The 12,828-nt window shown below is 40.8% G+C and overlaps 1 protein-coding gene across 1 annotated transcript in view; it reads left to right on the top strand.

Annotated features, from left to right (window-relative positions):
- pappaa (pregnancy-associated plasma protein A, pappalysin 1a) overlaps positions 1–12,828 on the top strand; it is a 99,355-nt gene that overhangs the window by 58,101 nt on the left and 28,426 nt on the right. The window contains exons 13-15 of the mRNA XM_079872091.1: positions 192–327; positions 444–657; positions 8,846–9,014. Of these exons, the coding sequence (XP_079728217.1) occupies positions 192–327; positions 444–657; positions 8,846–9,014 (519 nt within the window). The remainder of the gene's footprint in view (positions 1–191; positions 328–443; positions 658–8,845; positions 9,015–12,828) is intronic.

The raw sequence follows: 12,828 nt of genomic DNA, 5'->3' as shown, positions 1-12,828 counted from the left end.
AAAAATTGACCAGGTCATGACAAAACAATGTTTTTGCCTGTAGTGTGTTGCCTTAAGCATGTGATGTGATTTTGCTACAGTGGTTCTCTGAAGGTTAGACCCATGTCTCAACTTAAACACAGCTAGTGACTGTTACTACAGTTTAGAACAAGACTTCTGCATAAATGTAAACCAGATCTGGTCTCCAACAGGCATATTTCTCACACCCTATGGTTGCCACGGCTGTTATCATCCATTTAGCCGCAGACGGAACGAGCTTCATCGACCAAGCCCAGTGCAACATTACAGTCCAACTGATCGACACCAAAGAGGGCATCCACAGCTTAGGTGAGATCTGGTGACGTTGCACAGTTTTATTTTTTTTGGCGAGTGCAACTATTTGACTTGGATTCTAATATTGGCAATTGCCTAAATATGTCTATTACTTCCGCTGAAATGTTCAGGTGACTGGCGTTTGAGCTGCCGCACCAATCCTCTGGTCATCCCAGTAAGTCATGACTTGAGCATGGCCTTCTACCACACCAAAGCCATTCTCCTCATGTTCCGCTCCGATCTCGTGGCCATCTCCGGTGTCGGCCTGCGCTCTTTCCAGTTCTTTGACCCAATCACCATCAGCGGCTGTCAGAGCAATGAAATATACAACCCCATGGGCCAGAGGTGAGCGATCAGGCCTATAGAGTCAAACCACTGCTTTCATAGACCTCTCACATTCTTACAAGAAAAGGTTCTATATACAGTCTTAAAAGGTTTTGTCAGGTGCTGTCATCTTATGGATTAAGTTTTAATTTCATTGTAAACAGTTAAAAAAAAGAAGAAGAAATATCCCATCAAATATGAAAGTATTATGCAATCATTTAAGACATTTCTCCTTACATAGAACCTTTCTGGCATAAAGGGTTCTGTAAAATTTAATCAAGAACCCTAAAGTTCTATATATATATATATATATATATATATATATATATATATATATATATATATATATATATATATATATATATATATATATATATAATATTTCTAAGGGTGTATGAGGTTTTCCAGCGGTGACTCATCAGTATCTATGCAGTTTGTGATGGAGAGTAAAACTAGATGGTAAAGTTTGTAGACAAACTTTGATATTGGCTTAAGAAAGCTGGGAAGTTTGAAGTAGTTTTAACAGCTTTAAGTTTGAAGGTTTTAAGTTTAAATGTTTTAAGTTAGAAATAGTTTTAAATTTTAGTTTAGTAGTTTTTCAAAACTCGAATTTTGGATAGATGGATACTTTTAAATTGTGGATGGATGGATGGATGAATGGATGGATGGATGGATACTTTTAAATTGTAGATGGATGGATGGATGGATGGATGGATGGATACTTTTAAATTGTGGATGAATGGATGGATGGATACTTTTAAATTGTAGATGGATGGATGGATGGATGGATGGATGGATGGATGGATAATTTTAAATTGTAGATGGATGGATGGATGGATACTTTTAAATTGTAGATGGATGGATGGATGGATGGATGGATACTTTTAAAATGTAGATGGATGGATGGATACTTTTAAATTGTAGATGGATGGATGGATGGATACTTTTAAATTGTAGATGGATGGATGGATGGATGGATGGATGGATACTTTTAAATTGTAGATGGATGGATGGATGGATGGATGGATGGATACTTTTAAAATGTAGATGGATGGATGGATGGATATTTTTAAAATGTAGAACAGTATGTTGGCTTTCTCCAACCAACACAATGAAGAAAATCTGAAACATTTAAACTAGAATGATGAATTTGGTTTTGAATGTAAACGAAGTCTTATGAGGAAATACATTTTGCTTCGCCTCACTGTAACGTTCAAAACTCAAAACTTTTCCAGAGTCCAAGAGCATTCACTGAAAACAAGACTGAAAGTTTCGAAATCCTCAAGTTTCTGATGTCACAAACACATTAAAATAAATTACCTCCCACATTTATTCATAATCAGCCTCGCTCAGGCAGTAAAAAAAGCAAGACAGATGCAATTATTCCCAAACAGTAGAAGAACTAACAGTAAAATGACATAAAGTCTGTCAGACCTTGTGCTATTCTTCTGTATTTTCGTCCGTATTCCAGCCTTTTTCTGACCAATTAAACAGGCTGAGCAACAGTGCTTTGCTTGCTATTGGCTGCTCCTCTGCCAAATACTTTTTTTCTTGCTTTAACTGTATTACAGCCAATAGCAAGCAAAGCACTGTTGCTCAGCCTGTTTAATTGGTCAGAAAAAGGCTGGAATACGGTCATGAACAACTAAATTAAAAAAAGTTTCAAATGACCTCTTAAGATAATCTGTTTTATATTGTTTCCTAATGTTTCCAAGGCATAACCTTCATTTGAATCTGGCTGTACCACATTTACACTCCATATGGATACTACAAAAACACAACAAAACACAAAACTAAAGAAATAAATTTGAAAACAAAAATGACTTGTGTATATATAGTTCTGTTCTGTATACATCCATTCTGTCCTGAAGCTCATGTAAGAATGTGCAATAAACATAATTTGCTTGATTTATAGAATGAGGTCATTTTGAAAGAGTTCCATTTGCATTTAGTTAAAGCAGAACATTATTTGTTGGCCATGAATAAGCTGCCCTTTGAATGCAAAGTGACGCTGTATCGACAGCAGTTTGATTTGCTTCAGATCCATAGTGTACTTTATTGAGTGGTTGATTTTCTTCAAATAATGCTCAGAGGCACGCATGCGGAATATTCAGACCTTGCAAACTATTTATCAGTAAGTATTTCAATTGGAATCATCTGCAGATGCCTTTGTCCACCAGCAACATATTTCCTGTAATACCGCCCGATACGAAACACCATGTCCCTGCTCCCAATGTTTTTAACAACAGGGTCCGTTAACATGGTTTGGTTTTATGTGTCCCTTCCCTTTTCAGTACTGTATGCCACTAAAGCATTAGTTTAATGTGTTCAGAGGGCTGCGTTTGGCTATGGGATTTGGCTCACTGGTTAATGGGTGTACCATAAATTAATTTGCAAACTAATAAGATGAATTTAGGCCAATAGTAACAATGCCAAAATCTTGTGTGCTTTATTTGTGCTTTGATATCTTGTACTGATAAAAATTAAGACACAAAATTGATTGAGAAAAATGCTTACAATAAGCTATTGGGGTAAATGGGTTGTCAAATAACTTTTTATAGGTGACCTTTTATATGTATGTTTTAGGGAAAGTGCATATCTTCTGCAAGTTTCTGGTGTTACTGGTCATCATTTGTTTTTACAAAAAGTTCACTAGTTGGCATTCACAAGTTCATTTTAAATGGTTCTGCAATGTAATAAAAACATTTAAAGTACACAATTGCATGTAATCAATACCAGTTTATAAAAAATGCATTCACAATAGAGAATATGACTTTCTTGTTGAAAATATAGCATATCACAGGACATAGCTGAAACTTCATGAGGTTTGTGACATGTCTAAAATCATTAGATGCGTGGTGACTATAGTATATAAGCCTGTAGTATATGTCTCCTGAAATGCGTCATGGCTGAAAGCCCACCTCTTCCTTTCGTCCTACGGGGTTTACGTGCCTTTAGCTGTTTAGCTTAGCTGTTTGATCCTAGTGTTTTCCATTGCCATTATGCGATTTTACTTGTTAAGTGTGATGTTGAGCTACCGAGACTGTGTGTGTGGTGTGCTGCTTACACTCTGGTAAGTTTAATGCTGTGTGTTCAGGGTGTTGTGGGAAGTTTGGCTCGATTTAACTTGAGCTACAGCTATGTGTTTCAGTTTGGTGTGCCTTTAGGGCTCCCATCTGTGCGGCATTGCAGTTTAATATAACTCGGGTTGGAGCACCATCTGTTGCTGTTATAGCCACTATAGAAGCTATTGTATGACTTATATGTGCGTTGTGAGTATTTCGTCATCAGATCACGGTAGCTAAATTTTTTTTTTTTTTGTAAGATCTAGATAATCTCACATGCCTTCTAAATGGTCTAAATCTAAAATGTCTGTTTGTTGTTCTCAAGGTCCTTTTTGCATGCGTTAAGGCAGGCTGAGTGAGAGCAGTCACCTGAACGCAGCTCTCACCCAACCCCTCGTTCTTTGAGCCACGCTGCTTTTGGGGTCCAGTTACGAACCCCTGTTTTAAAGTGCTCGTTGGAAAAGGGGTAAGCAACATAAAAGGACACGCGAGGCAGTTTAAACATTTATTATGAGGCTAAATAACAAATGCACAAACTCGCGTATCTTAATCAACAAAAGGCAACAGATGAAACTGGGAACACAAAATATACTGTAATCAAAATATACTTAACAAAGAAAACAAATAAATCAATGAAACATCAAACAGAACACATATTGTCAGGAAGTTGAGACAGCGGTTGAAGAAACCCATCCGGGGGTCGATTGGAAGTCTTACCACTGGCACAGATAGAACAGGCCAAAACAAAACCCTGAATGCCTGAATGGACATGGAGGTCCACCAGAATCGTTGCTTCTAAGGACCTTCGACTCGATCTCCCATGTGAGTTTGGAGACAATGAGTCTCTCAGGTATAATGCCATCGGGAGTGGACGGGTGTTCGGTACAGTCAAAAAATACGAGACAAGGCGTCGGGTTTGATGTTTTTGGAACCCAGACAATAAGAAAGGGAAAACTCAAAACAACCGAAAAAAGTGCCCACCGAGCCTACGTGGAGTTGAGTCGTTTAGCTGACCATATATATTCGAGATTCTTATGATCGGTCCAAATGATAAAAGGTACCCCCGAATCCTCTAGCCCAGTGGTTCCCAATCCTGGTCCTGGGGACCCACAGCTCTGCACATTTTATATGTCTCCTTTATCTGACACACCCAGTTCAGTTCATAGAGCTCTTTCCTAATGAGATGATGATCTGAATCAGGTGTGTTAAATGAAGGAGACATACAAACTGTGCAGAGCTGTGGGTCCCCAGGACCAGGATTGGGAACCACTGCTCTAGCCAATGACGCCATTCCTCCAATGCTAACTTGACTACTAACAACTCTCTGTTACCCATATCATAATTATGTTCGTTTTTTTTCTCATCAACGATAACCGATGAGAACAAAAACGCGCAAGGATGCATCTTGTCATCCATGGATGAGCGCTGGGAGAGAACCCCTCCAACCCCCACCTCTGACGCGTTGACCTCCACCATAAACTGACGTGAAGGATCAGGGGCTATCAGAATGGGAGCTGAAACAAAGCGTCTCTTGTGGTTGGAAAATGCAGCTCCAGCTGCATCGGACCACCTGAACGTCGTTTTATGGAGGTCAAGGCGGTCAGAGGAGCGGCTAGTTGGCTGAAATTGCGAATGAAACGCCGGTAAAAATTGGCAAAAAATTGGCTTTTACTGGAGAATTTATCAGAAAGTGTCCCATTCCGCCACAGTAAGGCAAAGTCCCTTTACCCTCCGCCGTTCTCTCTCCTCCCGGGAAAGCAGAGCTCTACCCACCTGCATGGGTTCATGATCGAACGTGGGGCTGACCGCATTGCTGACACTGGCAGTAGAATACTCAGAGGTTTCGGGACCCAGAGTCTGACGTACACTTTGGTCCCGACGTTGTAGGCGCGTGTCCACGAGCAAAGCCAATTCAATCAGCCCGTCGAGACTCGTGGGAAGTTCCAGCGCAAAGATCTCCTTCTGAATGCGGTCAGCCAACCCATGCAGGAACATATCCCACTACGCCTCCTCGTTCCATTTGCACTCAGCCGCCATGTCAGTGGGACATGTCCGGAACTCGATGGAATCGTCGGAGACGGGTCTGTTGCCTTGACAAAGGTCGGCGAGCATACGGGCCGCGTCCCACCACCGCATGATCAAAGACCCACCTCATCTCCTCAGAGAGTGCTTGGAACAAGGAGCAGCATGGATGTTGGTTCTCCCACACCGCCGTTCCCCCTTGAGCCACGCCTCATCTGTTCCTCCTGCCGATCCTTGCGTGAACTACCGCTGGTCAGGAATTCCTGTAGATCGGAATTACTCGCTGAATCCATAAGTATTTTCAGATCGTTCTGTCAGGAAGTAGAGGCAGATTCAGTAGCTAGTAAACAACTGTTTATTGAATAAACAACAATAATTATAGAAAGAGTCTTCATTAGGAGATCATTAGGATGGCAGGTAACAGACTCAGAGCAGCGCAGGGAAGCAATGGGCAAAAAACCAATCCTCTGTAGTCACCGCAGGAACGATCAGGAAGCCAGGGACCGAGAACCGGTTGAGAAATGAAGTAGTATTCAAGGAACACAGGCGGGACAGGACTTGACCACAGGATAACCAAAAACGATCTGACAACACAGGATGGAATACACAGACATTAAATAGCCGAGCTGATGAGCCACAGCTGGCGCTAATGAGCTGATCAGCCACAATCAGCAGACACACCCACAAACACACACACATACAGGGAGAGAGAATGTTACCCCTTTTCCACCAAAAAAGAACTGGTTCGGAACTGGTGCTGGTTCAAAGTTGGTTCAACTTGCGAACCTTCTCAGAACCTATTTGTTTTTCCACTGACTAGAGAGCCCAGCGAACGTCTTTCTGCAAATGTTTCTCCTGGCTTTGCGATCCTATATTGGGTTCAGAAGAAGACGTTTAGAACACATTTGTGCTGCTCGTCTGGATTACTATAGACGGAGGTTACGTTCGAGAAGAAGTTCGACAATAACCCCACCCCCAGCCCCCGACGTAAGCATGATATGGTAAAAGAACGGTTCTAGTCCAGCAAAGAGTTGGTGCCACTTTGGAACGAATTTTCCTGGCCGAGAACCGGTTCTTTAGCTGTCGAAACACAAAGAACTGGTTCGCGAGTGGAAAAGGGGTATGAGTCAATGAATCCATGAACCATGACACATATAGAACACAGCTTGTCTTCAGTGGCTGACTGGACACCATGAAGCGTACGGGTATTCACCACTGCGTGCCTCATTCGGTTTCACTCTCGTTTCATATACTCAACCAGGAGCCATTAGAGCAACGGGGCACAGGTACGCAGAACAACACTCAGAAGAGAAAACATATCAGAGCACAGAAAAGACAAGCACAAAACACAAATACAACACCCATATAAGGCTTAAGCCGTAACTGGTCAAGTCACGTCTTTGTCTAATGTCCAAGTGGGCTTGAAGGATCTGAGCGCCGGGTCTTTGCTGCACCACAGGCTTTACTTCACCATGGGTTGTCATTATAGCTGTGTCATTATTTGCAGTGAATTTTGTGAGTGTGATTCTGATTGGCGTGGTTTCTCTTTTGTATACCTGGCGCTGTCATACTAGCCTGTTCTTCATATAGGAAGCCTAAAGGTGATGATACACAGGGCAACTTTTTGAGCAATGTTGCTGGGCAATCTTGCTGAGCGATTGTTGCTTGGGCACTTTTCCATTGAAAATGGGCAATCAATTTCTATCTGGATAATTTAGATCAGTCGTGGGCCCTGTGTCTCATCTGGTTGCCCGTTGACGGCAACATTGCCCAGCAACATTGCTCAAAAAGTTGCCCTGTGTATCATCACCTTTAGCCCCTGCAATGATTATTGTTAATTTTCTTATTTTTTTCCCTTTTCCATTCGACCAATGACAGTTGTGCTGGCTTCTGATTTTAAATTATTCTTGGCCATTTTTTTTTAGCTTTTACGGTAACTCATGCCTCTTGCCTTTTCTCTAAGTGGATCGTACTTGTGTGCCTTTATTTGGGTTGTTTTCCCCTTTATTCCGGGGTGGCGTAGTCACTACAATCAAGCTGCTTGTTACATACACAATTAAATACATGGCTCAAACAACAACTGGACTGCATAAAACATTTGAGTGATTCCAAGTACGGGACAGGAGTTACTTTTCATGTTCTCCTGCTTTAAAAAAAAAAAAGAAACCTTAAACCATGTTTCTTCATTTCTTGTTTACTGAAAAGGTCCAGTACCTCATGATTGCCCCTATGACCACCGCCAGATCTGCCAGGATTCTACTTGGTCAGCTAAGAGTTTAAAAATGCCAACTCTGCATTTACAAACTGACTCCAGTAGAGATTTATTTTTCCTTCCCACTAGCTTTTTTTCCCCTCTTTCTGTGGATAGAGTTTAGCTCTCAATTTGTCCAGCATTGTTCATCTGGCCACATGAATTACTCTTTATATAACAAAGAACAGCGTAGACATCTGACACCAAAACTCCCCCACAATCCTCTCAGTTTCCTAACAAACTTTTTTTTTTTTTATCTTGTGAAAGATAGATATTGACTTTCATCTAAAAAAAAAAAAAAGTATATAGAAGCATCTGAAGGCATCCAGTTAAACTGCATTACTGTAATTGTGCTAAAAATCTGTGGTTTTATGAATAGGTACCAAAGCTGTTACGAACTTTTTTTCTTCTTTCCAGTAAGTAGTAATAGACATTCAGAGTTCATTGATTTGAATAGAAGTTCTGGCTCAATGTCTGCACTTCTCAGAATGAAAAGCTTGAAGCCTTTTATAAAGATATTCATAATGTACATCATAATACATTGTCTTTTCATACGTAATTGTTACCAAAGTTAAAATGCATTACAATATTAGCAGATTCCTTGTTACATCTGAAACTGGATATCGGTCTTGTGTTTTAATGCAGTATACTTTCTAAAGGTGTAACAATGAATAGATAAAAATTATAACCATGGTTATAATCATTGATGAGATCATTAAATGCATTGTAAGGTGAATTAATGGATAATGTAGTAATGGTTGAGATTAACTGTGATGGCCCAGAAAAAATAGCATTGCCACGTATTAATGATTATAGTGCATTGATGTGCAGCTCACTTTTTAACCTTCTTCCTTCCTCTCCATCTTTTCAGTTGTGTTCATTACTCGTGTGAAGCCATTGATTGTCAAGAGCCGTTGATCCGGAATGCAGAGGTGCAGTGCAGCGATGGCGGCTACTTCAACGGCGCTCGCTGCACTGTCACGTGCAACTGCGGCTACGTCCTACAAATCCACCGGGACGATGATATCATCAAGAGCCAGGTACTAGATAAAACGACAAAGATTATATGTTTGGTTTGTCTAAAGCTGGTCACACAGAACAATGCAAAGGAGTTTATACTGTATGTAGAGTTGTATCTCAACTAAGTTTAATGATTCAACGGAAAAATATTTAGAAGTGCGTAAGTGTCCCTTTACGTCAAAACTAGGCTAAGCTGTAACTTACGCACGACTGGTGCAACCGGCACCTGCAGAGCTAAACATCCATAGAACTGCAGGACAGGCCTGTCAATTTTCCATCTGTTTCAAGCCAAGAATATTTTTTTGATCATCTCTCTAAAGAAGAAAAGCAAAAATACTGTATGTGAACAAACTGCAATTTTTTAACTCTTGCGATTCATATACAGTTATAATTGAAAATATTCAACCCCCATTATGGGGTTAGAAATATGGCTAAGTCAAAATAATTGTCCAAAAAGTTAAGAGAAGATATCATCGCCCTTCACAAATAAGGAACAGGATACAAAAAGTTAGCGAAGGCACTAAATATTCCTAGAGACACCGTTGAATGCATAGTTCTCAAGTTCAAAGTTAAAGAAACAGTTGTTACACTACCTGGACTGGGCAGAAAAAGGAAGCTATCAATGGCTGCAACCAGATTTCTGAGAAGGCAGGTTCAGAAAAACCCTTGAGTGACTGCAAAAGACCTGCAGCAAGACTTGGTGGCAACAGGCACTGAGGTTTCAGCTTGAACAGTAAGGCAAGTATTAAACACATGCGGTTTCCATGCAAGAACTCCAAGACTGACCCAAAAGCAAAAAGGACAGTGCTCAAAACCATATGAATAAGTCAAAGAAGTTTTAGTATTCTGTTCTGTGGAGCGATGAAACAAAACTGGAACTTTTCGTCCCGAAGGATCAGCAGTACGTCTGGAGAAAGAAGAATGAAACATGCTGAAAGAACACTCTGCCTACAGTTCAGCATGTGGTTTTCGGGGATGCTCTGTGGCTGCTTTGCATCCTCTGGCACTGGAAACCTGCAGTGTGTGGAAGGGAAGATGGATTCATTGAAGTATCAGTCTGTAAAAGTCATTTTGCCATTAAACCTAATTTGCAATGGGGGTTGAAAAATTTCGATTACATCTGTAAAGAGCCAGCCGCAGAATTTCAATCACTTAAAACAGTGGGACATTCTAAAACGCTTAATTTAAAAAAAACAAAAAACAAAGGTCTTATTGTACTCAGACAGTGATATTAAATATGCATTTTATTGACAATGCTTACAGTAAACAGGCTAGCAGATGTGGCCAGAATATGAATTTACATCGCATGTTAAGTGTTTTCTTTATAATGGGAATCTCTTCTTTATAATCTCTGTGAAAATGAGCACATTGGGTTTATATTCTGCAGACATCTGCTTGCCTGTACATGTGTTTTATTAATAAGGTGTGTACTGAATTTGGTCGTCTAATATCCCTATCTTAATTTATTAATCCACATATTATATTATTTATAATGGTTTTCTATGGGAAATGCTTAATGTGCAATTTAGCGCATTGAGTTCATATTGTGTGCGCACATGTTCACCTGTATATAGTATGTGTCATCAAATAGGCGTAAACTAAATTTGGACCTGGTTTCACAGACAGGGCTTAGATTAAGCCAGGATTAGGCCTTAGTTCAATTAAGACATTTAAATAGCTGGTGTGCATCTTGAGACAAAACAATGACACATATGGCATACACAAGATATGTCAGTACAAGTTGCTTTCAGTTAAAACAGCTCAAACATGCTTTTTAGTCTGGGATTATTTTAAGCCTTGTCTGTGAAACCTTGGTCTTTTAATACCACTGTCTTAGTACATTAGTATTTAGTACAAACCTGTTAAAAATAATTGGTGGGAATTGGAGGAAAGCCTTGTTTTTCCCTCCAGGTGGGCGTTCCTTTTCAGTGTGTGACATCACATGAAACTTACATGACTTCGCCTCAACAGCGCATGTGATTGGGTAGCTGTACTAACCAGCGAACCAATGGCATGGCACAGCATCTTAAATGTTAGTTAGGTGGTTCTGAAATGCCTGAGCCAAAGTCTGTCATCAGAATGATTGGGTATGATGACCTCGCTCAAGCATCTCACACACGATTGCGTTTCCAAACGCCAGCATCCGAATGCAAGATAACGTGACAGCATTCATTGATGTATATAAGTCATAGCACTTCCAATTAATTCCATTTCTGCAGAAATATGTTTTCTTTGTGGCAATCCTGTGCGGGCCTGTTCAAGATGCCTCAGATCACCAACTCTCATTGAAACCGGTTGATTTGTCACTGGTTGATTTGTCATTCTGTTTCCCTTGCAGGTAGAATGTCCCATTTTGGTTTCAGTAATGTAATAGTTTGATCAAACATCGCCCAGAGCGATATGATCACGCCCTCGTGTTTGATTTCTTCATTCTTCGTCTCAGCAGCATTTATGAAGAGGTCATGCAATAGAATGTCAGAACATTGAGTTTCTGTGGCATCAGCATGGGAGCAAGGACAGTGGTATCAAGTTGCATCTTGTCGAGCTTCATTAGAAAGTGCACTCGCTTCAGTTGGGTCACTAAGTTCCAGGAAATCTGCTTTAGATGGTGCTATCTTCAAAACGATCTGTTCTCTCCACTTGTTTGTGTGTCCTTGTTTGTTTTCATCATTGCAAAAATTATGCACAGATGTTTTATGGATAACCAATATGAAATCCAGTCTCTTCTACAACAATAACAATATTAAATGTATCTCATCTAATTAGTGCTTAAATGATTTTGCCTGCCATTATCTTTGCCTGCCAACTTGATCTTTAAAATATTACTCAGTGTCTCAAAGAAGTGCTATAGTGGGCATTGAGGATTTGTTTAGAGCTACAATAATTGTGTATATAACAATAACACATCTGGAATAATTTGCGTACTTATGGTTCTATAAATGGATAGTTCACCTCCGTCACATTTACTTGGTCCTTTATTGGCATCTATGGTTCTATGAAGGACCATGGAACCTTTCCATTGCACAAAATTGACTTTATAGTGGGCAAAGTTTCAACGTCTCTAAGTGGCGTCTTACCTTGTTCGGCTTCATACTGTCAGAAGCTAATATTTTGAGGCAGGCAACACACTGTGTTCTCTCTTCATTAATCACGTCATTAATCACCGTTTTACTGGTGAAATGCGTCAATCCAACAGAGCAGCTTTAGGATGTGCTGGCACAGGAGATTCACATCATGGATGAACAGCCGACAAATCTGCAGCGACTGCATGATGATATCATGACAATATGGACAACAATCTCTGGGAAATGTTTCCAGCACCTTGTTGAATCTCTAGAATTAGAGAAAGGGAAAAGGGAGTCCAACCCGGTACTAGCAACGTGTACCTAATGAAGTGGCCACATTTTTGTTTTATTTTAGTATGTTTATTTTATTTCATCATCATGAACATCATCATCATCATCTTCTTCCGCTTATCTGGGGCCGGGTCTAAGCAGAGATGCCCAGACTTCCTTCTCCCCTGACACTTCCTCCAGCTCTTCCGGGGGGACACCGAGGCGTTCCCAGGCCAGCCGGGAGACATGATCCCTCCAGCGTGTCCTAGGTCTTCCCCGGGGTCTCCTCCCAGTGGGACATGTCCGGAACACCTTCCCGGGAAGACGTCCAGGAGGCATCCGGAACAGATGTGGAGGAGCAGCGGCTCTACTCTGAGCTCCTCCCGAGTGACCGAGCTCCTCACCCTATCTCTAAGGGATCGCCCAGCCACCCTGCGGAGAAAGCTCATTTCGGCCGCCTGTATCCGGGATCTTGTCCTTTCGGTCATGACCCACAGCT

This window comes from Squalius cephalus (assembly GCF_949319135.1).
Source record: "Squalius cephalus genome assembly, chromosome: 5".
In the NCBI taxonomy this organism is placed as follows: Eukaryota; Metazoa; Chordata; class Actinopteri; order Cypriniformes; family Leuciscidae; genus Squalius; species Squalius cephalus.
This window is presented reverse-complemented; position numbering and strand designations above follow the sequence as displayed.